We start from the raw sequence: 25,953 nt of genomic DNA on the forward strand, positions 1-25,953 counted from the left end.
CCATTTTGTTTTCAAATTATATCAAAAACACCCTCGGTCACTATACACCCTAGTCGAAAACAGCCCGATCTAGGCTGTTTCCTACGACGTCGAACCCCCTGGTCACCTCCATCACCTTCCCCGTAGTCCGTCGTCCAAAACCCCTTTGGATCCCGACTCATTTGCCCCTCCAATCGCTAGCGCTGTTAGGCTTAGGGTTTCAGTGTTCTTCACCGGATTCCGGTCGATTCTGACGGTGAAAATCCAATTGGACAACACCAATGCAACCATCGTCTCCAAATCTATAAAACTCCTATGTCCCCAGCAACAGTTTCGTCATCATTAATCGGCCGAGAGTTCTTGTTCATCGATCATTTTTCGATGAAGTGGTGGACGGCAAACGGTGAGCTGCCATGGCTGGAAAGGTTAGGGGTTTTGTAGGGGAGGATGCAAGGAGTCAAATAGAGGTGACAAGGGTGATTTTGGGTAGAAGAATCGCTAGAAAAAGAGCAAAAAATGTCGGGAACGCTGGCTGCTAATGTGCACCGGAGGACTGTACAGGCGGTGGTCTGCTAACGTGCGCCGCCCATGTAAAATGACCAATTTACCCCTTTACCGTTACATCAAACGTTTTTTCGTCACTTTAAGGGTGGGAATCTGGAATAAATGAAACCGATGGTACTAACTTAGGATTTCATCAAACCTTGGGTGGGAATATGTCGTTTACTCTTATCACTTTTACATTATTTTTTCTTTAACCTTAATTGAGTAAGGTTACCTGTATCTCAATTAATTGTTGGGAGAGACTAGAGTAGCAAGCTACGGTCACAGTTTCCACTTAAATTGTGAATACTTATATGGAGAATCGAACTTAAGACCGTGCACCTTTTACATCATTTTTATTATAAAAATTTCGGATTATACCACAATTAAACTTTGTTACACAGAAGAGAAGAGTTTGAAAATTCATCATTTAGCCACAGAAACACATGCGCAAATTCTCAAAATCAATGTCAAGTACTAAAATTTTAATCAAAGAATACATTTGATATGGCTTCTTCAAGTATAACTTATTGGCGGCATGGATTCTTTGCTTTTCCTAATCATCCTGCACATTGCCTGACATGTTACAATATGTGTATTGTGGCAAGCTAGCCTAAAATCTTTTGTGATAAATCAACTTACCTCTCAAATGCTAATGTTATGTAGTTCCAACCTTGGTGAATGCACAACTGGGAAATCAAATTTGATGATAGGTCTATTACCAAACCAGCACAATCCAAGCTCTTTATCACAACTCAGATTCCTTCTCTTAACAATGTGCTTGAATGGCTCCAAAAAATAGTAAAATTCATTCCCGGCCTTGTCTCTGTGAAAAGAAAATTTATTTTTGTTTTTCTGTTTCACATCAGGCAATGGCTCAAACCAAAAGGATTTTTTCTTTGCCAACTTTACTCTATAAGTTTCTTGAATATTAGTGTCAATGATGTGTATTTCAAAATTAAATAGGCTGAAACTTCACCAATTACCATACCTGTAAAAACTGACTTCTAGGTTGGGAATGACTGAATATAAACCTGTTAACATACCCTTAGCAAGTCACTTTACATTGAATAAATTGCAGTGCCCAAAAACTAATGTTGAAAGGTTAAAAATGGAAATTATCCCCTAATCAAGTGCCATTGGATCTATCATGTACTCCATGATAAGCACAAGACCTGATCTTTCATTTGCAATATCATTATTGAGTAGGTTTATGTCAAATCCAGGAATAGAACTTTGGGTTGTATTAAAATGGCTGCTTAGATACATTAACAACACAATGCATGTTGGATTAGACTTTTGCAAAAGATACTCTACACTTGATCTTGTTGGGTATGTAGACTCTAATTTTGCAGGTGATCAAGACTCAAGGAAATCCACTACAGCCTATTGCTTCACCTTAGGAGGAAACTGCATCAGTTGGATATCATAACTACAACCATTGGTTGCATTATCCACAACAGAAGCTAAATATGTGGCAGTGACTGATGCATTTAAGGAGGCAATATGGTTGCAAGAGATTTTGAAAGAAGCAAGTTTGATGGATGGACTTGTGACTGTGTATTCTGACAGTCAAAATGCCATTCATCTAAGTAAAAACCTTGTATATCATGAGAGGACGAAGCACGTAGATGTGAAGTATCATTTTGTCCGAGACCAAATCACTAAAGGGAATTTGAATCTGCTGAAAATACCAACTGAAAAGAACCCAGCTAATATGGGAACAAAAGTGGTAACTCTTGCAAGGTTCAAGCATTGCTTGAACCTACTGCACATCAACTGATCTTATAAAGCTGAGAAGGAGAATGTGAGAAGCTTGCTACACAAATTTGTTGCTGTCTGGAGAAAAAACAAGGCTTCAAGGTGGAGATTGTTAATGAGTGAAGCATTTACGCTATCGTTTTAGCTTTAATACATCTTGCATTTCTGGCCATTGATCTCTAAGCAATCTAACGGCTGAAGACTTACTGCTGGTCAACCATATAAAAGCTAAAGTCTTTCCTCATTCTCAACAGTCTTTTTCGATCAAAATCGCTTAATCAAAACTGCTCTGCTAGGGTTCTTTGTGTAGTACTTTGCTCTTGTGTAAATCAGTGGTTGATTCACCGATCAAAGTTGTGTTTCTTTGTGGTGTAGAGAATCAGGTTAGAATTCTCATTAGGGTTATAGATTTATGGGTATAGAAGTGAAGTCTGTGTGATTCTTGTTAGTAAGGGCTTGAAGGGAAGATTGAGTGGTATGTTGTAATCTTTGGTGACAATAATAATAGTGCAGCAAGTCTCCATATTCTGGAGCTCAATGTGGACGTAGCTTGTTTAATCTTGAATAAGTGAACCACGGTAAAAAGATTGCATGTTGTTCCTTTTCTATGTTTGATCTTTATTTGATTGTGTTGAATCTTTATTAGGATAAGATTAACTCAAGTTTACAGCATAGGTGTTAGGTACATGGTCTTTGTAAATTATGTAGTATGCCCCAGTTAATTAATTTACACTGACTTCACTTAGTCTTTTCTCTGGTCGTTCAATTAATTAGCATTTTTTATATAGGAAATATGTGCAAAAGCCGAGGAAACAGGTGACAACCTATGTGTATAGGTCTGCTGGTTAACATTACTGTAGTCTTTATTTAATCGTTAAATTGAGAAGATGAACTTGTTTATATATAACAAATAGTAAGGCAAATAATGGAAGCAGAAGAGAAAACGTATTACAGGCAATAACAAATCCCTGTGAGTTGTGACAGTATTCGAGAGGAGGATCTCGGGGATCGGGAAACTACTACTCTCAACCACACTATTATTGTTGCATTTTCTGCCAAAATATTCAGGTCCTGATTAATTCACTTATTCATGTTCTTAATTTGTTTTATGATAATTAATGTTAGGGCCAAAAAATGTCCTCGGCCTCAATAGGCCCAAGGCAAAGACACATTCAACAAAGCTTGGAGTCATGGCCCAATTCCGATTAGGCCCATGACAGGGTTTGCATATTAGGCCTGCTCATTACACCTATCATGTTGCTCACTGCTTGAGCCCAACCAATAAAGGCCCCGATTCGTTTAGACCTCACCATTAGCTTGTCTGGGTCTGGGTCTGGGCCTAGTGATCCAAGACCACCTGTCGGAATTAGGGTCTACTTGGATCCCAAGGTTGCCTACTTACTCCGACACTATTCGGATTCTACTGAAGAGATTAATTACTATCCTGATTCGTCTAACATCCGTATCTTAGACCCGCTGGGACTCCCTCTACTAATAAGGTAAGGGAGTCAAAGGCTTTCTTTTTCACTAAACCTCAACTTCCAAGGACTCACAGTCCTACTAGGACTCGAAGATCCTATAACTGCTATTTAAACCCTAGTTAGTAAATTCGCGTTTTATATGCGAATTATACGTTCAGATATATAATTCACGTATAAAACACGAATTTCCATATGTTATCAGTGTGCCGAATACTTCGCGAATTATTCGGTATATCCATATTTTTGAAAAAAAAATGTTAATAAATGTTGCTTCGTACTTCTTCTAGGTAGTGTAATTGTATGTCATATCAATCACTTCAATGGCCTTTTATGTGTTCAGCTTACAGGAGAGTCATTTTCTCCCGCCTCTTTTATTTCCATAAAATTAATTAATAAAATGCTCCTTCATGCACCAATCTCATTCATACACTTGGAAATAATATCCAATTTAAATTTTAAAAAGCCAATGGTGTTAACGTGTTGGCGGGATGATGGGATGGAATCAACACATTATCCTGCATGATCACTGTCCATTTGACCATTCATCCACGTGTCCCTACTTTATTCCCCATTTCATTTTTAGCCATCAGGAAATTAAATAAATTAACAAAAATACAGAGGCTCAAGCAGCTCAACCATAATTTAATCACAATTTTAAGTCCATATATTTTTTTACCATTTTAATTAGTTTTTCTTTTAAAGAGGCGTTGTCATGATTTAATTCTTTTTAAAAAATTAAACCATGGATTTTTTTGTTAATATGCTAATAAAAGGATCTCTCTTAATTGTCGTATTTTTCAAAACGTATTATTGATAATGTATCGTATTAAACCCGTATATATCCATATCGTATTTTTTCTGTATCCAAATTTTATGACCAAATTTTTACAAACGTATTTTTTACCATTTGCCGTATTATACCCGTAAAATTTCCTTACAGTTTTTTTACCGTACCCGTATTTACTAACTAGGATTTAAACAAGAGGTTAATTCTCTCACAGGCACAGAAGACTACGCCTACTAGCCCCATAGTCTCACTCTCGAAAGCCTTACATTGCCGCCATAGTCCTAATCTCCGGCTAGATTCTTGGTAACCTTCTCTTTCCCTTACCCTCTCTAAATTAGCCTCACCCAGCCTTGCTGACTTGAGTGTCGGAGTACTTAGGCAAACACCATCCCGGTGCTTTCCGTAAGCTTCACGCTTGTTTTCTTGTGTTCGCATGTGCAACAGATTACTGGTGGCCTCAACCTCACAGGATCATACTCTATCTTCGTAACCGTAGATTTTGCCGTCTATAATTAATTAATAAGATTGCTTCGGTATATAATATGTATAGTATGTTTAATTGACTGGATTAATTCATACACTACATGCTTATGATTTCCATGTAATATTTGGTTGCTACAACTCTCATTTTATTCTGTTTTTCTGTTTTCTGTTTTTTGTTTTTTCTTCACCAAGAGGTTTAGAACGGATGGAATATATGGTATTATACTGTAGAACATTATCTTAAAAAAAATAGTTACTCAATCTCAAATCACTCTACAATATTATCTTCAAAGGATTTTTTTGCTCTTCATTATTTGCTACAACGTGAATCATGCATGATAGTTGCTATCACCAAATAATTATTGTTCATGTAAGACAACTAAATCTATCATGAATGACAAGCCAACCACTTCCATATATATTTATTGATCAATAAATACATTTCATCTTTTAGCTCTGTCACTTGAGGCCTGTACACTGGGTAAAAAACTTAGCCCAAGTCTTCCTTGTTCATTCAATTTCTTTTTCTATTTTTTCTTTAAATTTTGAAAAATTTTGATTGCCTGTCTGTTACCCTCTTTACCATTTTAATTATAACTCTCTTCTATTTATTATCTATTGGGTATCACCAGATAATCAGATAAACATCTATAGAAGCATTTATTTCTTGCAAATGGTTGTTACCCATTTGGTATCTATTTAATTATTGACCAACAGGTGGGAGAAAAGTTGACTCAATTAGCTATTAATCTTCTTGGACTGTCAGGTGTTATATATATATAGTGGACATATTACCGACGGTAACAAATCCCTCTGAGTTTTAACAGTATTCGAGAGGAGAATCTCGGGATCGGGCAACTGTTATTCTCAACCACACTATTATTTCTTCATTTTCTGCCAAAATATTCAGGTTTTAATTAATTCATTTATTCATATTCTTAATCTGTTTTATGATAATTAATTAATAGGACTGCTTCAGTATGTTTAATTTATTGGATTAATTCCTACGTACTAATGCTTATGTTTTCCATGTAATATTTGGTCGCTACAACTCTCATTTTATTCTTTTTTTTTTTTTTTTTTTCCTTCACTAAGGGGTTTAGAATGGATGAAATATATGGTATTATACTGTAGAACATTATCTTAAAAAAGTTGTTACTCAGTCTCATATCACTCTACAATATTATCTTCTAGGATTTTTTTGCTCTTCATTATTTGCTACAACGTGAATCATGCATGATAGTTTCTCTCACCAATTAATTATTGTTCATGCAACACAACTAACTCTGACAAGGCAACCACTTCCATATATATTTATTTATTGACAAATACATTTCATCTTTGAGCTCCCTCACTTAAGGGTCTGGACACTGGGTAAAACACTTAGTCCAAGTCTTCCTTGTTCATTCAATTTCTTTTTTTTTGAAAGTTTGAAAAGAAATTGATTGCCTGTCTCTTACCCTCTTTACCAATTTAATTATAACTCTCGTCTGTTTATCATTATCTTTTGGGTATGGCCAACTAATCTAATAAACCTCTATAGAAGCATTTATTTCTGGCAGATCGTTGTTACCCAGTTGGTATATATCTATTTAATTACTGACCAACACATGGGAGAGAAGGGTTGACTCAATTAGCTATTAGTCTTCTTTTATATATATATATATATATATATATAGTGGACGTGTCGAGAAGAGAGGGACTGTGGGAGTGGGATACCATTAGTTTATGGGGCATTTCTCTGCGATTAAAATATATATTTGAGAGGAGGAGCTCTGGTGCTNCCTTTAAATAAATCATAAACAAAGATACTACCTTTGTGCCTAACGGAGAATCGAACTTGAGATTGTAGATTGAAGCCAAGTATAACCCTCTTAGTTCGTTTTTACCGTTGGGCTACCCATGGGTGCGTCATATGATTTTCCTACTCACTAAAGATTTGTATACAATAGCAAAACCTTATAAATATGAACAAAATGACTTGAGTTGTTTATCACATGGCATATATTGTAACATATTCTTTAGGATTAATCTTATTTTATGCAGTAGGCCCAGTTTATTTAAGGTTGATGTTAACTTAGTCTTTCTTTAATCCTTCAATTAGCATTTTTTAAATAGGTGTTAGGTACATGGTCTTTGTAAATTATGTAGAAAGTCCCAGTTAATTAATTTACATTGACTTCACTTTGACTTTTATCTGGTCATTCAATTAATTAGCATTTTTTAAATAGGACATATGCGCAGAAGCCGAGGAAGCAGGTGACAACTTGTGTGCATAGGTTTGTTGGTTCACATTACTTAGTCTTTATTTAATCGTTAAATTGAAAAGTTAAACTTGTTTATATATAACACAAAGTAAGGCAAATAATGAAAGCAGAAGAGAAAACGTATTATGGCAGTAACAAATCCCTGTGAGCTTTGATAGTATTCGAGAGGAGGATCTCGGGATCGGGAAACTACTGCTCTCAACCACACTATTATTTTTACATGTTCTACCAAAATATTCAGGTTCTGATTAATTCACTTATTCATGTTCTTAATTTGTTTTATGATAATTAATTAATAGATTTGCTTCAGTATATAATATGTGTAGTATGTTTAATTGATTGGATTAATTCCTACTATGGATGCTTATGATTTCCATGTAATACTTGGTTGCTAGAACTCTCATTTTATTCTGTTTTTTCTTTTTTCTTTACCAAGAGGTTTAGAATGGATGAAAAATATGGTATTATACTGTAGAATATTATCTTAAAAAATTAGTTACTCAATCTCAAATCACTCTACAATATTATCTTCAAGGATTTTTTTGCTCTTCATTATTTGCTACAACGTGAATCATGCATGATAGTTGCTGTCAACAATTAATTATTGTTCATGTAAGACAACTAACTCTATCATGCATGATAAGCCATCCACTTCCATATATATTTATTGATAAAAAAATACACTTTATCTTTTAGGTCCGTCAATTGAGGCCTAGATACTGGCAAAAGACTTAGCCCCAAGTCTTCCTTGTTCATTCAATTTCTTTTTCTATTTTTTCTTTAAATTGCCTGTCTGTTACCCTCTTTACCATTTTAATTATAACTCTCTTCTGTTTATTATCTGTTGGGTGTAACCAGATAAACCTCTATACAAGCATTTATTTCTTGCAGATGGTTGTTACCCATTTGGTATCTATTTAATTATTGACCAACACGTGGGAGAAGAGTTGACTCAATTACCCATTAGCCTTCTTGGACTGTCAGGTGTTAAATTATATATAGTGGACGTGTCGAGAAGAGAGGGACCGAGGAAGTGGGATACCATAAGTTTACGGGGGCATTTCTCTGCGATTAAGTATATATTTGAGAGGAGGAGCTCTGGTGCTATCGGCTAGTTATTAATTTCTGGCCAAAATATTCAGGTTTAAATGCGCACCTGTTTCATTATTTTTAATTATATATTCGTGTTTTTTCTGTTTATCATTCTGGTGCAAAAGAAATTATTCCTAGTTATTCCAATGTTTGGTTTAAAAAATTAATAAACTGTGCATAAATAACATAGAATGAATATTCATTTCATTTATGAATATCAATGTATATGCTTACAAAGAAAACGAAACAAATTTGTTCTATGTTTCTACAGTTTCTAACTCTGAGAATAGTTTAAGATGTTATATATATCAACTCATTTTAATGTATATTAGATGTCATTTCACCTAAAAACATGCATAAACTAGTAAGTAGTTACTTAACATTATATTTGTCTACAATTTATTTATTTTTGTTTTAGAATTATTTTAGGATTATAAACAAAAAAGAAGCTCTTAATTAGCATCCAAGTGATGGGGATATGAGAGATTGTGTAGTATCTTATATGAATAAATATTTGTAATATATGAGAAACTAATGCATGCATATAAGTTAGGAACTCGAGGCAATTTTAAGTAAATAAGCTCATACTCAAAACTATAGTCTTAACTTCTGAAATCTGCACAGAATATAGAGGAAACACATGATATCAAGGTGATGAGCAAGAATATATAGAAATTTGAAGAGTCAAAGATACCAACCAGAAGTATTATTAACAGATCCCAGTCCAGAATTGGGGAGGAGGAACATTACTTATAAATTTTATTTTTTTTTATTTTTTTTCAGGAATATGGGTTTGGAGATGCGTAATATTGCCGCCAGTAAAGATGAGGACCAGAGCAAAGATTTGCTAATTGATATCTCTGAAGAAAACTTATCAGATCCTGAGCCTGCTCTTGAGTGTTATATTTGCAGGGTTCCTAAAAGCATTCGCAGAATAAATGAAGAAGCCTACACTCCTCAGTTAGTTTCAATAGGTCCTCTTCACCACAGTAAAGAAGAATTAGCTTTCATGGAAAGACAGAAAATAAGGTATATGGAAAGTTTTCTCAAGTGAATAACAGTTGAGAAATGTGACGAACTTTTAAGCTTCATAGAAAACAACGAACAACGAATTCGTAATTGTTATGCAGAGATCATAAAAATGGAGAGTGATGCGTTTATAACCATGATTCAACATGATGCTATCTTCGTCCTCGAGCTTTTTCTAAGGAGTTACCATAACGATAGAAGTGACAATTTTTTGTTAAAGATTCCAACAACAAGGTTTGCCCTAAAGATGGATTTGCAGCTACTAGAAAATCAACTTCCATTCTTTGTCCTCGAGGAATTATACAATCTAGCTTTTGAAACTCCTACCTTCAGGGATCTTTCTCATAAATTCTTATGTTTATCCAATACCTTACCCGCTGAGATGGTGGTTAAACATTTCACCGATTTGAGAAGAAGTACTCTCTTCAGAAATTTCCCACGGAGAAAGGAGTTAAAGCAAGGGTCCATTTCAGATTTACCTTGTGTAGTAAAGTTGCACGAGTCGGGAGTGAAGTTTAAGGGTATTACAGGAACATCGTTACTCGACATAAGATTTGAGAAGCGAAAGCGGCTGATTTCACACTTTGAAGTTCATGAATTGCAAATACCTCATTTGGTAGTGGCTGATTATGGGACAAAACGTTTGCTTCGAAATATAATGGCTTTGGAGCAATGTCATTATCCATCGAATACTCGAGTTTGCAACTATGTGAGAATAATGGATTATCTTATTAATAGTGAGAAAGATGTGGATTTGCTTGTTGGAAAGGGGATAATTAGAAATCGTTTGGGAAATAATATTTCTGTAGTGAATTTGTTCAACAAACTTAGCTTACAAATTCATAGAAGTAGGTCATGTTATTATAAAACCAGCATGGAATTGAAAGCACACTATAACAATCCTTGGAATCATACCAAAGCAACGTTAAAAAGTGTGTACTTCAAGAATCTTTGGCGAGGCACCGCCACTGTTACAGCAGCTGGGATTTCGTTGCTCACTCTCATGTAAACCATATCTTCTATTAAGCAAATTATGTAATACCTGTAGGTGTAATATTGCGTTTTGGAAGTCTGTTATTCTAACAGTTTTTCAATGTAATATCTTCCATCATTTCTAAATTCTTAATACAATAAGAATGCTTATCATCTCCAGGTGTATAATTTTTATGAAGCCTGGCCACAACAAACACCAAGTGCCTGATAATCTTTCTGCAATTCATCATTTGGGTTTGAGGCAGTAAGCTACGGTTTAATTATAGTACTCTTATGAAATCTCACCTTTAATTTTCCTTTAAGGTTCATTTTACTACCTCGTATCTGTCCAATACTTCATTAACTTCTTCTTCACCCGCTTCATAAGGATCAAAATGTACTCACCTTTTGAAGCTTCGTCATTCTAATAATATATGTTCGCTATATACTTCTCTTGACTCACAGTGTTATATTCGATTAATTAAAACCAATATAAATGAATCATTAATTAATTCGACTAGAGAATATATTAGATAAGTCTAGTTTGACTTTTAGATTAATTAAAATTAATTTTGTTATGCCCGAAAAATATAGGGCTGACGTAAGGTCCAGTCAGCGTACAAAAGTCAGAACATGGGTTCACCCGCAGTCTGCTTCTGTCAGAATAATGGGTGGATGCTAAACCTGCCAGGAGCTGTGGTGATCTCACGTGTCCAATCCCTGCGTCAAATCGCACAAATCACTATAGAAGGTGGGCAATGTGACATAAAGAAGGATTTGCACGGATAATCCCACCAACTCACAGATTCAGTGATGATTGTCTTAATCCATCCTACTATAAATTGAGAGCTCCTCTCTCATTCAAGGGATTCGCACATTTTACTCTTGATTAGCTATTCTCTCTGTAATACGAAAGCTTTCTTTTCCTTGTACCATCATTTGTAAGTCAGTCAGCTCATGCGACCTGACCTCTATCATTAATAATATAACAATGGACGTAGGACTTGCTTCCTTAACATTCGAACCACTTTAAAAACACTTGTCTCCTTGCATTTACTCTCATTATCCTTTATATTCACGTGTGTCATCTGGGCCAGCTCAGCATTTCACACGTGCGTTTAGTTGGTGTAAAAATCACGCATCAATAGTTTGGCGCTAGAAGGAGGACCTGATTTAATGTTCATCCTTCATCAGGAGAATCTCTAACCCACTGGTCCTACAACAACAAATGGCCCGCCAACCTGAACCTGAGCAACCCAACCAGGGTGTTGAAGGAACCCCCCAAGTCCAGGGGGGTCCTTCTTCCAAAATACCCTCAATTCCGCAAGGCGCTGCAGGGAATATCCCATCAAGTTCACAACTTGACCCTGCCATCAGAAGTTACCTGGAGAGGTTTGACAGTACTCTCCAAACGGTCAACCGAAGGTTCGATCGTTTGGACTAAAGCGTGCCATCCAAGTCAGCTGGGGCGGTACAACTGCCAAAAGCGCCTGGAGGTCACGCAAAAGCACGGCAAAGGGAAATAGCCTGTGCTGCGAGCACTGCAGCGTGTAGACGAAAGGGTAAGCAAGTGGCAAAAAAGGGGCCTACGGCCTCCAAAGGGCCAGCAAACACCGACCGCGTCCCAAGCAGAATACCAGTCTCGTTAAGACTCGGTGAAAGGACGCAGCCCGAGCTGTCCCATGCCACGTGGCAGGTACACCCTAGTAAAAGCGCTGGGTGGGGTGATTCTTACCACTGCCAACGAAACAATCCAGATCGTCATCGTGCGAGAGGTTCCCACACTTCGTGGGACGGTTCTTATCACCGCGAAGGTCGTGAAAATACCCTGCACCGTTCATCACCATCACACGCCTCTAGCCAGGGTGTGTCGAGAGTGGCTGGGACTGTCGGCCGAGGCGAAGAGGAACCCGACCTCCAGACTGTCCTCAACCGTAATCGCGAGGGTCGAACTCGCATGGGTGAAAGTAATCCCCAAGTGGCTCCATTGCCACAAATTGAGGAGCTGCAGCGAGCTCTAGACCAACTAAGAGCTCAGCAAAATGAGCAAGGGCAGGTCGCATCTGCGTCCCCCTTCTCTCCTGAAGTGCTAGCTGCTCCACTCCCTCCGGGATTCAAGATGCCCGACATGCGAGCGTTCAATGGAAATGCTGATCCGAAGGATCATTTATATGAATTCAACGACCTGATGGAGCTTCACCAAGTCTCGGATCTAGCAAAATACCGTTGTTTGGCAGTGACTTTGACCTCTCATGCCAAAGGTGGCTCAAGTTGCTCCTAGCGAGATCGATCAGTTCGTGGCCTCAAATGAGCGCGACGTTCCTAAGGCATTTCCAAGCAAACCGAAAGTTTTCAATGCCTTTAAGCTACCTCAACAATATACGGCAAGAAAATGATGAATCCCTCCAGTCCTACATTGACCGTTTCAACAGGGAACTCAACAAGGTGGCTTATACTCCTGAAAAGTTTGTTCAGACCCTCATCATAGCGGGAGTCCGTCCACAGATCGACCTGTGGAAAGAACTACGGTTGAGGATGATGTTTCCCTCACCGGATTCTATAACCTTGCGGAGAAGTACCTCCAGATTGAAAATTCATTGGCGGCACTCCGCCATCGCGACCCCGGTACTTTGGGCAGTACATCTGGACGGGGGAAAAGCAGAAGAGTTGATCGTAGAAAGGCCACTGATGATCAGCGAAAAGGAAAGAAACCTCGCTACGAGCCCAATATACGCCTCTGAATGCATCTGTATCAGCTATTCTCGATAAATCCAAAGAAGCCAGCCTGCTCGGAGAGCTTGAGCCCATGAAAACTCCCGCGATAGCCAGAAATAATAAAAAGTACTGTCGCTTCCATTGGGATAATGGACATCACACTGATGAGTGCCGAGCTCTCAAGCAGGCAATCGAAGAGCTCATCAAGAAGAGGCATTTCAAGGAGTATATTGACGATTCTGCTCCTACACAAGAGAAAAGTCAGGGGGAGCAGAGAAAGAAGCGTCTTGATCGCTCATGGTATTACAGTGTCAACTTGATCTTCGGGGGGCCGCACCTCGCGGGGAACACATGGGGTGCCCAGGAAAGATATGCTCACGCAGTTCATCACGGCCCAATTAGTGTGATGAACACGTCGCAGCAACCACAAAAGGTTCGCAAGGAGGAGCCAATTGCCTTCTCCAAAAAGGATGCAGCCCATCTGCATCATTCCCACGATGACACACTTGTGATCACGCTCCTCATAGGGCACCATAACGTCTATAAGATGCTAGTGGACAACGAAAGTGCTGTGAACATCCTGTTCTAGAGTGCTTTTGAAAGAATGAACTTGGATGAGGCCGACCTGAAGCCCGCCTCGATCCCTTTATATGGTTTTATAGGGGATCACCTGATCTCCAAAGGAACGATCCAACTTCCAGTCATGCTGGGTGACTATGACGAAGTGACTAAAGTTGCTAAATTCCTGGTCGTGGATTGCCCATCTGCCTTCAATGGAATCCTTAGGCGACCTCAACTAAGAAGTTTCAAGGTAGTCACTTCTATATACCATCTCAACATGAAGTTCTCCACCCCGACGAGGATAGGGGAAGTAAGCGGATCTCAGAGTGCATCTCGCGACTGCTACATAAAAGCAGTGTAGATGGCGTGTAAAGGGAAGGGTATCTCGCGTGGCATTCCCCAATAAGCTATGGCGATCAGCCAAATCGAGCCACAGCCAGGTCCAGCCGAGGACAATATGGATCCTCGGATTCAAGAAAGCCCTTCCAGTGGGCCGGTTGAGGATCTGTCCGAAGTATCAGTCGACCAGAAGGAGCTGAGCCAAGTATTAAGGATTGGGAACAATCTCAACCCCCAGCTCACCTCCGAGCTGATCAGCTTCCTAAAAGAAAATATCGATGTGTTCACCTGGTCGAATGCAGATATGGTCGGGATCAGCCCGGATATCATCTGCCATGCGTTGAACATCGACAGCGAAGCTAAGCCAATTCGCCAGAAAAGAAGATAAATGGATCCGAAACGGTATGCCGCCTTAAAGCTAGAGGTGGATAACCTCCTTCGAAACGGGTCCATCCGAGAAGCCCTCTACCCGACCTAGGTTGTCAACCCAGTCTTAGTAAAGAAGCCCAATGGAAAGTGGTAAACCTGTGTCGACTTCAACGACCTTAACAAAGCTTGCCCAAAAGACAGCTTCCCACTACCCAGGATAGACCAGCTCGTAGATGCCACCTCGGGGCATGAGCTGCTAAGTTTTATGGACGCGTACTCGGGATATAATCAAATTCTGATGTACGCGTTAGACGAAAAGCATACATCTTTTATTACAGATCGGGGACTGTACTGCTATAAAATTATGCCCTTCGGCCTCAAGAACGCTGATGCAACCTACCAGCAATTGGTTAACCAGATGTTCTCCGACCAGATCAGTAAGTCAATGGAGGTCTATGTAGATGACATGCTGGTCAAATCCCATGTCGCTGCAGATCACATAGCGCATGTCGCTGAGATGTTTTTATCCTCCGACTGTACAGAATGAAACTGAATCCCCTCAAGTGTTCGTTCGGAGTATCCTCAGGCAAGTTCCTAGGATACATGGTTAACCAACGGAGAATAGAGATCAACCTCGAAAAGATCCAAGCTTTCCTCGATATGGAAATTCTGACCAATAAAAAGCAGGTCATGAGCCTTAATGGGTGAATAGCGACACTAAGTCGCTTCATATCAAGGTTAACAGATCGCTGTTTGCCATTCTTCAACGTTCTGAAGGCCAATAAGAAGTTCGAGTGGACTCTCGAGTGCGACACTAAGAGGGCTGGTGCAGGTCTTCTCCTTTTGAGCCCCAAAGGGGCTCCCATTCACGGTATCCTCCGGTTCAGATTTAAGACAACCAACAATGAGGCCGAGTATGAAGCTCTGCTCGCCAGATTGCAGTTGGCCAGAGAAATGGGTGCAACCGCGATCAGCATTCACAACAACTCCATGCTGGTCATCAATCAGATCTTAGGAGAGTATCAAGCCAAGGAAGAAAATATGATCCGCTATTTGAAAGAAACTAAGGCCGCACTCGAGCAGTTCAAGCACTTCACAATCACTCAGATTCCTAGAGATAGCAATTCTGTGGCAGACGCCTTGGCAAAGATAGCCTCATCGTTGGACTCAGAAGCATCGGATATCATTGCTGTTCGATTCATTGAGGCCCCCAATATCAGTCCAATCGAACAGGCTGTGAATGTAACACAATCAGATTCCTAGATGACTCCCATTATCCAATACCTCAAGGATGGGACCTTGCCTGACGACAAGGTCGAGGCAAGGGTTCTGCAAACAAGATCTGCTTGTTATACCCTCATCAGGGACCAGTTGTACAGGCGAGGGTTTAGCACCCCTCTCCTCCGATGTGTAACCAACGACGAAGCAAATTACATCATGAGGGAAATATATGAAGGGATCTGCGGTAATCACACCGCCGCACGATCTCTTGCGAACAAGGTTGTTCGTCAAGGGTACTATTGGCCCCGAATCCAAGAAGACGCCTACAACTTTGTTAAGAGGTGTGACAAGTGCCAACGGTACGCAAACATACCGCGAGCTCCTTCCCACGAGCTGATAACAATGACAAGCCCTTGGCCATTTTCCATGTGGGGAATCGACCTCGTTGGCCCCATGCCAGTCGGTAAAGGGGGAGTCAAATATGTCATGGTCGTAGTAGATTATTTCACCAAATGGGTGGAAGCCGAGCTGCTAGCTGCAATCACGATCAGGAAGCTCAAAGACTTCATTTTCAAGAATATTGTGTGTCGCTACGGAATTCCTCATACCCTCATCTCGGATAATGGAAAACAATTCGACAATGAGGAGTTTAAGCAGTTCTGCGACGAGCTGGGAATCCATAAAAAATTCGCCTTAGTCGCAAGACCGCAAGCCAATGGTCAAGTTGAAGTTGTTAACAAAACCATCAAGTACACCCTGAAAGCCAAACTTGGCGTAGCCAAGGGGAATTTGACCGACGACCTCTCTGAAGTCCTATGGGCATACAGGACAACTCCGAGAACCTCTACCTCAGAAACCCCCTTTTTTGCTAACATATGGTTGCGAAGCGATGATCCCTGTGGAGATAGGAACTGGTTCGCTACAGAGGGACTTGTACAATGAAGCCGACAACGAAGCGCTTATGGGAGCAAGTCTGGACCTTGTTGAAGAACATCGCAGCAAGGCTTCGCTAAGAATAGCAGCCTATCAGCAACGCGCGAAAAGGTTTTTCGATTCTAAGGTCAGACGAAGAGACTTCTAGGTCGGCAACCTTGTATTAAAGGAAGTTCTTCTCGGTACTAGGGAACCAAGTGCGGGAGTGTTGGGATCAAACTGGGAAGGTCCATACCGCATTGACAAAGTGATAAGACCGGGAACTTATCATCTCAAAAGGCTAAATGGTTCCAGAGTACCCCTAGCTGGGAATGCTGAGCATCTTCGACCTTACTATTAGTAATTCCGAACTCAGTTTTCCTTGTAAATTAATTTTTTGATTTTTGTAAGTTATTTCCTTGTAAAGTGTTATTCTGTTCGCTTGTAATAATACATATAATCTTGTTCGTATAAGTGTGTAACCTTGTTCGCATAGACTTGTTCCAATACTGTAAGCAATCAGAATGTACTCATATATAATAAAGTGAACAAAAGTTGTAAAAGCAAAATGTATTTCATTAATGCTAAGAGTACAGCAGGCAATGATAAGACTATTGGCCCTAATCTGACTCCTCGAGGACCGACCTCATCATCCTAGAGCTGGTCGGCTGGAGGTTTCCTCGAGGCATGTCCCGAACCCTCTGTCTAATCAGATTTTTGGGTGACCGCTGCTGCATCATCCTCTTGCGCCATGGACAAGAGAGTGTCTCGCCAGTCCTCTAGGAGATTAGACAAATCAAGGGTCGGATTCTTTGGTCGCAAGGCATAGATAGACTCGATCGCCCATTCGGCAGCCTTTTCCTTGACCTCCGCTGCCTGCCTCTGCATCTCTTCGGTCAGGGAAGCAACCTTCCCTTGACTTGCTTGGAGTTCGGCCTCAAGATTTTGCTTTTGCTTCTCTAAGGTGTCCCTCTCTTGTTCTGCTTGCCATGCCCGCGTAGTGGCCGCTTTGAGCTCCTGGTCCTTCTCTCCGACCTCCTTGGAGAGTCTGGCTATGGTCCTTTGAAGCTCTTTAATTTTCTCCCCATGCTTCTCGAGCTTGGCTTTTTGGAAGTCCATCGTGCGAAAAGCCGCGTCACTTTCGTTCAGGTATCGGTTCGCCAACTCAGAGGATAGGTTCCTTTCTTCTTCGGCGGCTTCCAAACTTCGCTTGAGGTTTGCATTCTCTTCCTTCAATGCGACCTATCCCTTCGCAGCTCCCAGCCAAACCTTCTCCAGGGACAATTGCATGGTAAGCAGGGCCTGCGAACAAGGAAAAATAGCAAGTTTATCAAAAGAAACTAAGGGAAGTCCTCTCCAAGGGTAGTTTGTTTACCTTACTTAAGTGTTGGACAGATGTGGACGTTAGGTCCACGTCGCTGGATCCTGCGGACTGCTCAAATGCTTCCGAGAGTTTGCACTCCAGTAGAGTGTAGACCATCATCTGCAGGTACTTCGGCAGGTTCCCCGCGAGTCCAGCACTGGAGTTCCTTTCTTCACACCTTCAGTCGAGGTCGTGTCGCCCGTCGGTTCTGTACCCGACCTCTTCCCAATGTCTGGCTGCGACCCCTCGGGTTCATCGCCCTCGGATTCAGTCTCTGACTCTTCGACCTGGATTTGCCTTCTCTTCTTTGCTCGCTGAGCCGTTGTCTTTAGCCTCGGGCGAGTAGTTCATGGCTAGGAAGCCTTTGCTGTTTGGAGTGGTGCGTCCTCTGAAGTTCCAGCAGGTTGCACCGGGGCACCTGATGTGACACCTACAACCGGGGGATCAGCAAGAGTCGCATCGGTTGTCTTGGCGGTCTTTGACCTCGAGAAGTTGAATTGTCTTCGTCGTAGTGGCTCTGGCACCTTTGGAGGCATGGTCGCTACGCACAAGCATCGTTAGCCAAAGTATTTCAGTTTACGACCGGAAAAAAGCTAGTTAGCGAGACTTACTCAGTGGGGGTTCTAAAGAAGCGTTCGTGTTGAAAAAACCGTACTTCTGTAAATTCGCAGTCGTTACGAGCTTCTTCGCGTAGCGACTAGCCTCAGGCAAGAAGCCGAAAGATATGATCCTATCCGGATCGAAGAGCAGCTTTATGTTAGTCGTCTTATTAACTGCCAGAAAAGAAACATGCCGTTAGAAAGAAAACGCATTTCAAATTTAATGAATTCACCAAGGGAAAAGAACATACTCGGGTCTTGAAAGCGGCAATGGCCGTCGTAATGAAAGAAGAAAAACTTCGTTTCGTAGGCCCCTGCATTGCTAGGGTATCTGTGTATCCCCTCGGTAATAGAAGGTCGCTTGGACAAGTAATAGGAATCTTGTCCTTACTCTTCTTCAAGTAATACGAGCAGCCTAGCTCCAACGCGGTCAACTTGCTTAGCCCATTCTCACGACATGCGATGTACATGGCAATAGCAATAACATACGCGTTCGGAGTGAGCTGCATCGGCGCTATCCCGAAGTAGTCCAAGACCGACCTGACAAAAGGGTGGAATGGGATCAACCCACTACCCTTGATGATATCTTCGGAGATCGCAGCCAACCCACGGGATAGGTATCGCGACGAGTGGGCCACTTGGAGGAAAACGTCCTTGTCGATACCATACTTTTTTATCACCCTCTCGCAGTAAGTACCGAGTAGATCTCAGGGGTGATACTCGGAGCACCCCGTGAGGACAAACTGGTTCCTTCCTCGGATCTGGTCGTTGAGGGATCCATTCTACTGGTCTGCAAAAGCGACAAGTAAAAGGGTCATTTAGCCATTGTACGCTACTTCGTACGATGATGTGGAAGAAAAAACTCCCTAAAACCTAAAGAAAACCCTAACAGCATGATTTGAGCCGCCATTCATGGCTTGAACCTGACATGGACGTCCCATCTCCAAAGAGTTATCAGAAGACTAATGCCATTTAGCCATGGAAAATAAGAAAACAAAAACAGAGAAAGATTGATACCTCTCGGAGTACAAAAATGGATTCTGCTTTGAATATTGGAAGAACGCTGGTTTGGAAAGCAAAGACCCCAAGCTTGCAAAAATCTATTTCTCTCTGCGAAAAAGACAAGTGTGGTGACATTGCCTGAGATCTGAGTTTTTATAGCGCTTGAAACGACGTTTGGGCGGTAAAATTTCTCACTGTTGATCACGACCACATGTCGCAAATCAGTAAGAAAGAGTGAACGTCATGATTGAAGAAAACCAAATCTTCATCTTTTCCGTTGAAAAGCTCAAGCGACGACACTCTTTCCCTCACAACATTAATTTCGCTCCAATTTGCATTTGATGCTCTGATATGGTTTGTTGTTTCAGCATGTCACACATTTAATGTTCTAAAAAATGGAATTGTGTCAGCACGAAATTCATTTAATGCGCCTGGTTGGCACTTACCGCTCACAAGGACACGTCTGCCAGCGTGGACTGCTTCATTAAATGCATTTGTACTAAAAGTACAACAGATAAAGCCTGACGAAGTCAGGTCACTCTTCCTTAACAAGCAATGACCTTGCGAGGTCATGTTTGCAAAATAGCGCTACTCCGACCTGTTTTTAAACAGGTCGGGATCACCAGAATTTCACAAAAGCATCCAGCCATGGCATGAGTTTTAGTTTCCAAGGTTCGATCCTTAAACCTTAAAAACTAGGGGACTTCTATTATGCCCGAAAAATATAGGGCTGACGTAAGGTCCAGTCAGTGTACAAAAGTCAAAACGTGGGTTCACCCGCAGTCTGCTTATGTCAGAATAGTGGGTGCGCGCCAGACCTGCCAGGAGCTGTGGTGATCCCACGTGTCCAATCCCTGCGCCAAATCGCGCAAATCACTATAGAAGGTGGGCAATGTGACATAAAGAAGGATTTGCACGGATAATCTCACCAACTCACAGATTCAATGATGATTGCCTTAATCCATCCCACTATAAATTGAGAGCTCCTCTCTCATTCAAGGGATTCGCACATTTTACTCTTGATTAGCTATTCTCTCTGTAATATGAAAGCTTTCTCTTCCTTGTACCATCATTTGTAAGTCAGTCAGCTCATGCGACTTGACCTCTATCATTAATAATATAACAGTGGACGTAGGACTTGCTTCCTTAGCATCCGAACCACTTTAAAAATGCTTGTCTCCTTGCATTTACTCTCATTATTCTTTATATTCATGTGTGTCTTCTGGGCCAGCTCAGCATTTCACACGTGCGTTTAATTGGTATAAAAATCACGCATCAACAAATTTCTTACTTCTACTACACTGCAACTTTGAAGTAAAATGTATATCCAAGCACATAAAGATTTGTAGCCAGAAACTAATATACTGTACTTCAATTTAGAAGAAAAATATATTTATCATCTCTTAGTAAGATTCATGGGTGCTTATTTACCCTTTCAATCGTCAAGTTTGATCAACTTCAACCTTAGTAAACTAACCACAGGAAAGGTTGTTTCTAATTAGTTTTCCAAATAAAAGGGATTTGAATAAAGTTTGAGTAAACTATAATAACAATCATTGGAACCATAACAAGGCAATCTTAAAAAAGGTATATTTCAACCAAATATCCTTTATTCAAAGTGTGATATGACTATTTTTTCACAACCATGTATATTACGCTACACAAGAGCGGCATTTTTTCGCCAGAGATCTGGAGATAGCAATGTTTCAAAAGACATTAAAATTATACATTTTTAATAAAAGTGATTTTGGAATTATTTCACTATCGTTAATTGCCGTCTTTTAGCTTTGTTGTAATTGTAGTATAAGCTAACAAATCAACTTCTAGAATGAGGGTAAATAAAACTTTACTGTGTTATAGTTTAAATTGTGCCTCAACGTTTCTTCAATCGTTGAGACTTTCAATTCTTCGTAACTCAAAGAGTCCAAATCAGGGGATAAATACTCTGCTTCAATTTCTAATCCATCTCCTCAATGTACTTAAAATGAATTAAATAGCGTCTTTGATTATGAACTATATTAATGTACATCAATGTTGGTCTGGGCATTAAAAATATGTGACTCTGGTGGCTAATCTCAAATTTAGCTAGATGAGATTCTATTACATAGCAAGAGACTCAGTTTATGTTACAGACTCAGCAGTTTCACATTGAAAAGCATAATGCTTAATTAACGTCAGCTCATGGTAACTTCTCTGCTGATTTTGCTGCTAAGACCTGGTATTAATTTGGATATCAATTTTAAAATTCAGGAAGAGCTTCATTCAAGCTCAATTTCGTGATCATGGCAGAGTTTCTGATACAAGTACTGGCTGGCAGGCGAAAATCAGTAAGTTATTTATGAAGTAAAGTTGGAAAATCAGGTTGCCGACAAGGACTTGGTGAAGATATCTGCAATTTGTTATATTTTAGTTCAAAAAGAAGCTGAATTAAAGCTCACAATAAAAGCAAAATATGAGGTATATAGGTTCTTTAACTTGACTCGTGGGGTTGTAATATGGGCAAGAAAGGAATCACAATCAGTCCCTTGTAACTTTCAGTAAAGTGTTTAACATAAGTCGTTGGGTTAGCATTTTTTAAGTAGGCAATAAAGCAGATGATAAAGCAAAAGATCTGGTATATGTGCTTAGCTTGATAATTGGGATGGTAATTATGTAATTGTGGGATTTTAACATGCAGAGGAAAGGAATCACATTATCAAGGCCGTGTATATAATATACAAATGCTAGGGGAAGTGGAAATGGAAGAGAAAACACATTACCAACAAACAAAGAGAGAAGGGAGAGATTCACCATAAGTAACTCATCCCTGCGGCTGTAAGCTGTGGATCCCACTACTGTCTCTCTCTGTCGAAAAAATCAGGTGCACATGTGCTTCATCACTTATTCATCTTCTTTCTTAAATTCTCTTATTATTAATTATAGTTAGTTACTATTCCATGTTTGTCATAATATTCAGGACAATGAGCTTGAAGATGAGTTCTTCCATTAATATTAGAGATGAAGATCATGAAAATCTGAGCAAAGGGCTGCTAATTAACATCAGAGAAAACTTCGAACCCGAGCCATCTCCTGAGTGTTGTATTTATCGGGTTCCTAAACGCCTTCGCATGGTAAATGAAAAAGCTTACACTCCTCAATTAATCTCAATAGGCCCTCTTCATCACGGTAAAGAGGAATTAGTTGATATGGAAAAGCAAAAAACAATATATTTACAAAGTTTTTTTCAACGAATATCTGTCACAAAACAAGTAGAAATTTTAACCTTCATAAAGAACAATGAACAACGCATTCGCAATTGTTATGTCGAGTCTTCTAAGCTTGAGAGTCTTGATTTTGTAACAATGATTTCATATGATGCTTTATTCATCCTGGAGCTCTTCATTAGAAAACATAAGGGTGAGCGTGATTTTTATTTAGATAGACCAAAGTTGTACTCTGACATATACTTAGACATACAATGACTCGAAAATCAACTTCCATACTTTGTCTTAGATGAAATATATAAATTAGCTCTTGACAACCTTGATCTTGAATCTACTCCCTTTAAGCATCTTTGTTCTATGTTCTTTGACGAAAACACGATCAAGAGCATACCTGACGAGACGATAAAAGTTCTACATTTCACGGATTTGGGTAGAACTGCACTTTTGAAAAGCTGCCCATTAGAGAAAAGGTCCAAGGGAGTTTTTGTAAATATACCAAATGCGGTAAAGCTGTATGAATCGGGAATCAAGTTTAAGTATGTTGATGGAGATTGCTGACTCGACATAAGAGTTGAAGAGCGAAAGCAGCGAATCCCATAGTTTAAAGTAAAGGAGCTGCAAATACCACAACTTTTGGTGCATGATGGGACGGAATCTATGCTTAGGAATATAATGGCTTTGGAACAAGTTCACTATCCGAAAGACCGTTGGATTTGCAATTATGTTAAATTACTGGATCGTCTTATTGAAGTTGAAAAAGATGTGGATTTGCTTGATGGAAACGGGATTATTTTGAACTGGTTGGGCGATAATGCTTCTGTGGCAAATATGTTTAACAAACTTTGCGAAGAAATTTATACAGAAGAATCGTGTTACGACACCGTTTACAAGGTATTGAAAGCACACTATAGCAATCCTTGGAACCATAGCAAGGCAAAGTTGAAAAGCGTGTATTTCAGCAATCTTTGGAGAGGCACAGCGACTATTGTGGCAATTGTACTTTTACTGCTAACTGTAATACGAACTGTTTGCTCTATCTTGCAAGCCGAGTGATATTTGAATTAAATTATTATGTTGAACTCAAAGTACACTAATTTTATACATGGAGTGATCCACCTCTTTTTTTTTTTTTTTTTTTTTGAAGTTTGTGTACAAATTTACTCAAAACTCATCTTTTACTAATTGGCTCTTCATTCTCCAATGGCTAGAATGCCGAGCTCATTAGTGCACCATTCCAATGACTGCCGCAACCAACAATGACTTGGAATAGGTGGGGATGATTTTATTAGAAATTAAACTTTTATCTTATTGAAGTGTTTTAGTAAAATATCAAATGTAGGGGTTAAAATAATTACCAATTTAAAAAAGAAGACAATTTAGTAATCTATATAATATACTTACCAATTTAATCATTCCAATCAAATATATCAATATAACATATCTATCTATTTATTTCAATTTAACCAAACATATTTCCCTAAAAATTCTATATAATTATTAAGATAATCTATTTTTTCATTAACATAATATTCCTAATAAGATAAAACGTAACTTTAAAGATGTACATTTAAGACAACCTGTTTTAACTTTTCTATTTTCCAAACAAACATTGGATGGTGTCGGCGAGTATGATCAATTGTCAATATGATTGCGTAATATTTTAGATTGTTTGTGTCGTCAAAAATATATAAGCCATGCGTTTCAAACGGAGGGGGAGGCCGGAAGGAACCGTGTGCCATGCCCACTGTAACAAAAATTTTAAGATGATCGTTAAAGGTAATAGCATTATTGGTGTTGAAAATTAATTTAAAATCTTTTAAAAATGATTGGTCACATGTTTTTTTCATGTTTTGATCAATTTTTCTTGCTAATTAGCCCCACACTCACCAATATCAATAAAACAAAACAAAAGAAAAGTTGCATGGGTTGAGTAAGTGGTACAAATGATGCGCTGTCGTTTTTTATTACTGAGAAAAGAGAGTGACTACTCTGCAAAGTAAAGACTCTTTGAACACTAGAGCAGAGATCTGACGAATGAACTTGTTTAATTTTGTGTTTCTTTGGGTAGAAATGAACGGCTGGGATAAGTAATCACATGGATTACTACTTGTGGCCACAAAAAGGAATCGCTCTAACAAAATCAGAAGCGTTGAAAACTCTAAAAAATTCTGCCTCGTATTCTTTTGTTTTCCTCTCAATATATTCTAGGTTTTCTTTGTGTTCATCATAGCTTATCAAATCGTGTTAATATATGACGTTTTCTTGCTAATCAGCCCCACACTTTCAATATCATCTAATAAAATATGTATTTTATTTTGAAAATGGAGAGAATTGAAGATGGAGTACCTATAATATAAATTGAACTTTTTCAAGAATAATGTTTTTAATTTAAAATTTTAGAAAGAAATTTCTGAAAGAAGAGAAAATGTGTTGTATGATGGTTTGTAATAATAAAATAATAAACCTCTCCCATTATGGTCCGACAAACCCTTTAGCCATTAGGATTAGTCATGTCTAAGGGGTCTTGAGTTCTAGTCGTAAGAGAGGTATTTAACAATAATTTATAAAATTATCTTAATTCATTAGGTTTGTAAAGTGTTCTGTGTCTTTGAAGATTATGCTGACTCCAATGTGAACTTAAATACTTCAATTCCTTAAAAATAGTAATAATAAAATAAATATGTGTCAATATGATTTTTTATATATAATATCTTCAAAAGTAAAGGCTATATATATATATATATATATACACTTAGGGCTGCAAACGAACCAAACAGTTCGCGAACGTTCGTTGTTCATTCAATTACTGTTCGATAATGTTCGCGAATATTTATTTGCGAACAGTTCGATATTCGTTCGATAATATGTTCGATCGAGTTCGAACAGGAGTTATTTGTTCCATTATGTTCACGAACACTATACATTCGACTGATCCATCCGTTCGCAAACAATCGTTCGATTGTTTGTTCGTTTATGTTCGAAAAACATGTTATGCATTATTATAATTTATTTTTATTTTATTTTTCATTTTTATATTATGTTTGATTTAGTTTGGATGAATTTTTTTTTTTTTAATGGTAATCAATAATAAAATATTATGATACTTTTGTTTTTCTTATATATATAATATGTTTGGATTTTTTTTTTCCAAATGTCATCAATAATTAAATATATAAATATATAACATTTTAATTAAAAAGAAATAAATTATTATGATACATAGCATGACAAATTTAATAACATAATAGATTGTATAATCAAGTGATATATAATAT

General features: G+C 38.9%; 1 protein-coding gene across 1 annotated transcript; it reads left to right on the forward strand.

Annotated features, from left to right (window-relative positions):
- The first annotated feature begins 1,801 nt into the window (after positions 1 to 1,801).
- Positions 1,802 to 10,431, forward strand: LOC116139868 (UPF0481 protein At3g47200-like). Its single transcript, XM_031425505.1, is given in 3 exon segments — positions 1,802 to 1,877; positions 1,986 to 2,268; positions 9,177 to 10,431. Coding segments are annotated over 3 exon segments (1,614 nt in total).
- Positions 10,432 to 25,953: the final 15,522 nt, after the last annotated feature.

Source organism: Pistacia vera, unplaced genomic scaffold (genome assembly GCF_008641045.1).
Source record: "Pistacia vera cultivar Batoury unplaced genomic scaffold, PisVer_v2 Contig1105, whole genome shotgun sequence".
NCBI lineage: Eukaryota > Viridiplantae > Streptophyta > Magnoliopsida > Sapindales > Anacardiaceae > Pistacia > Pistacia vera.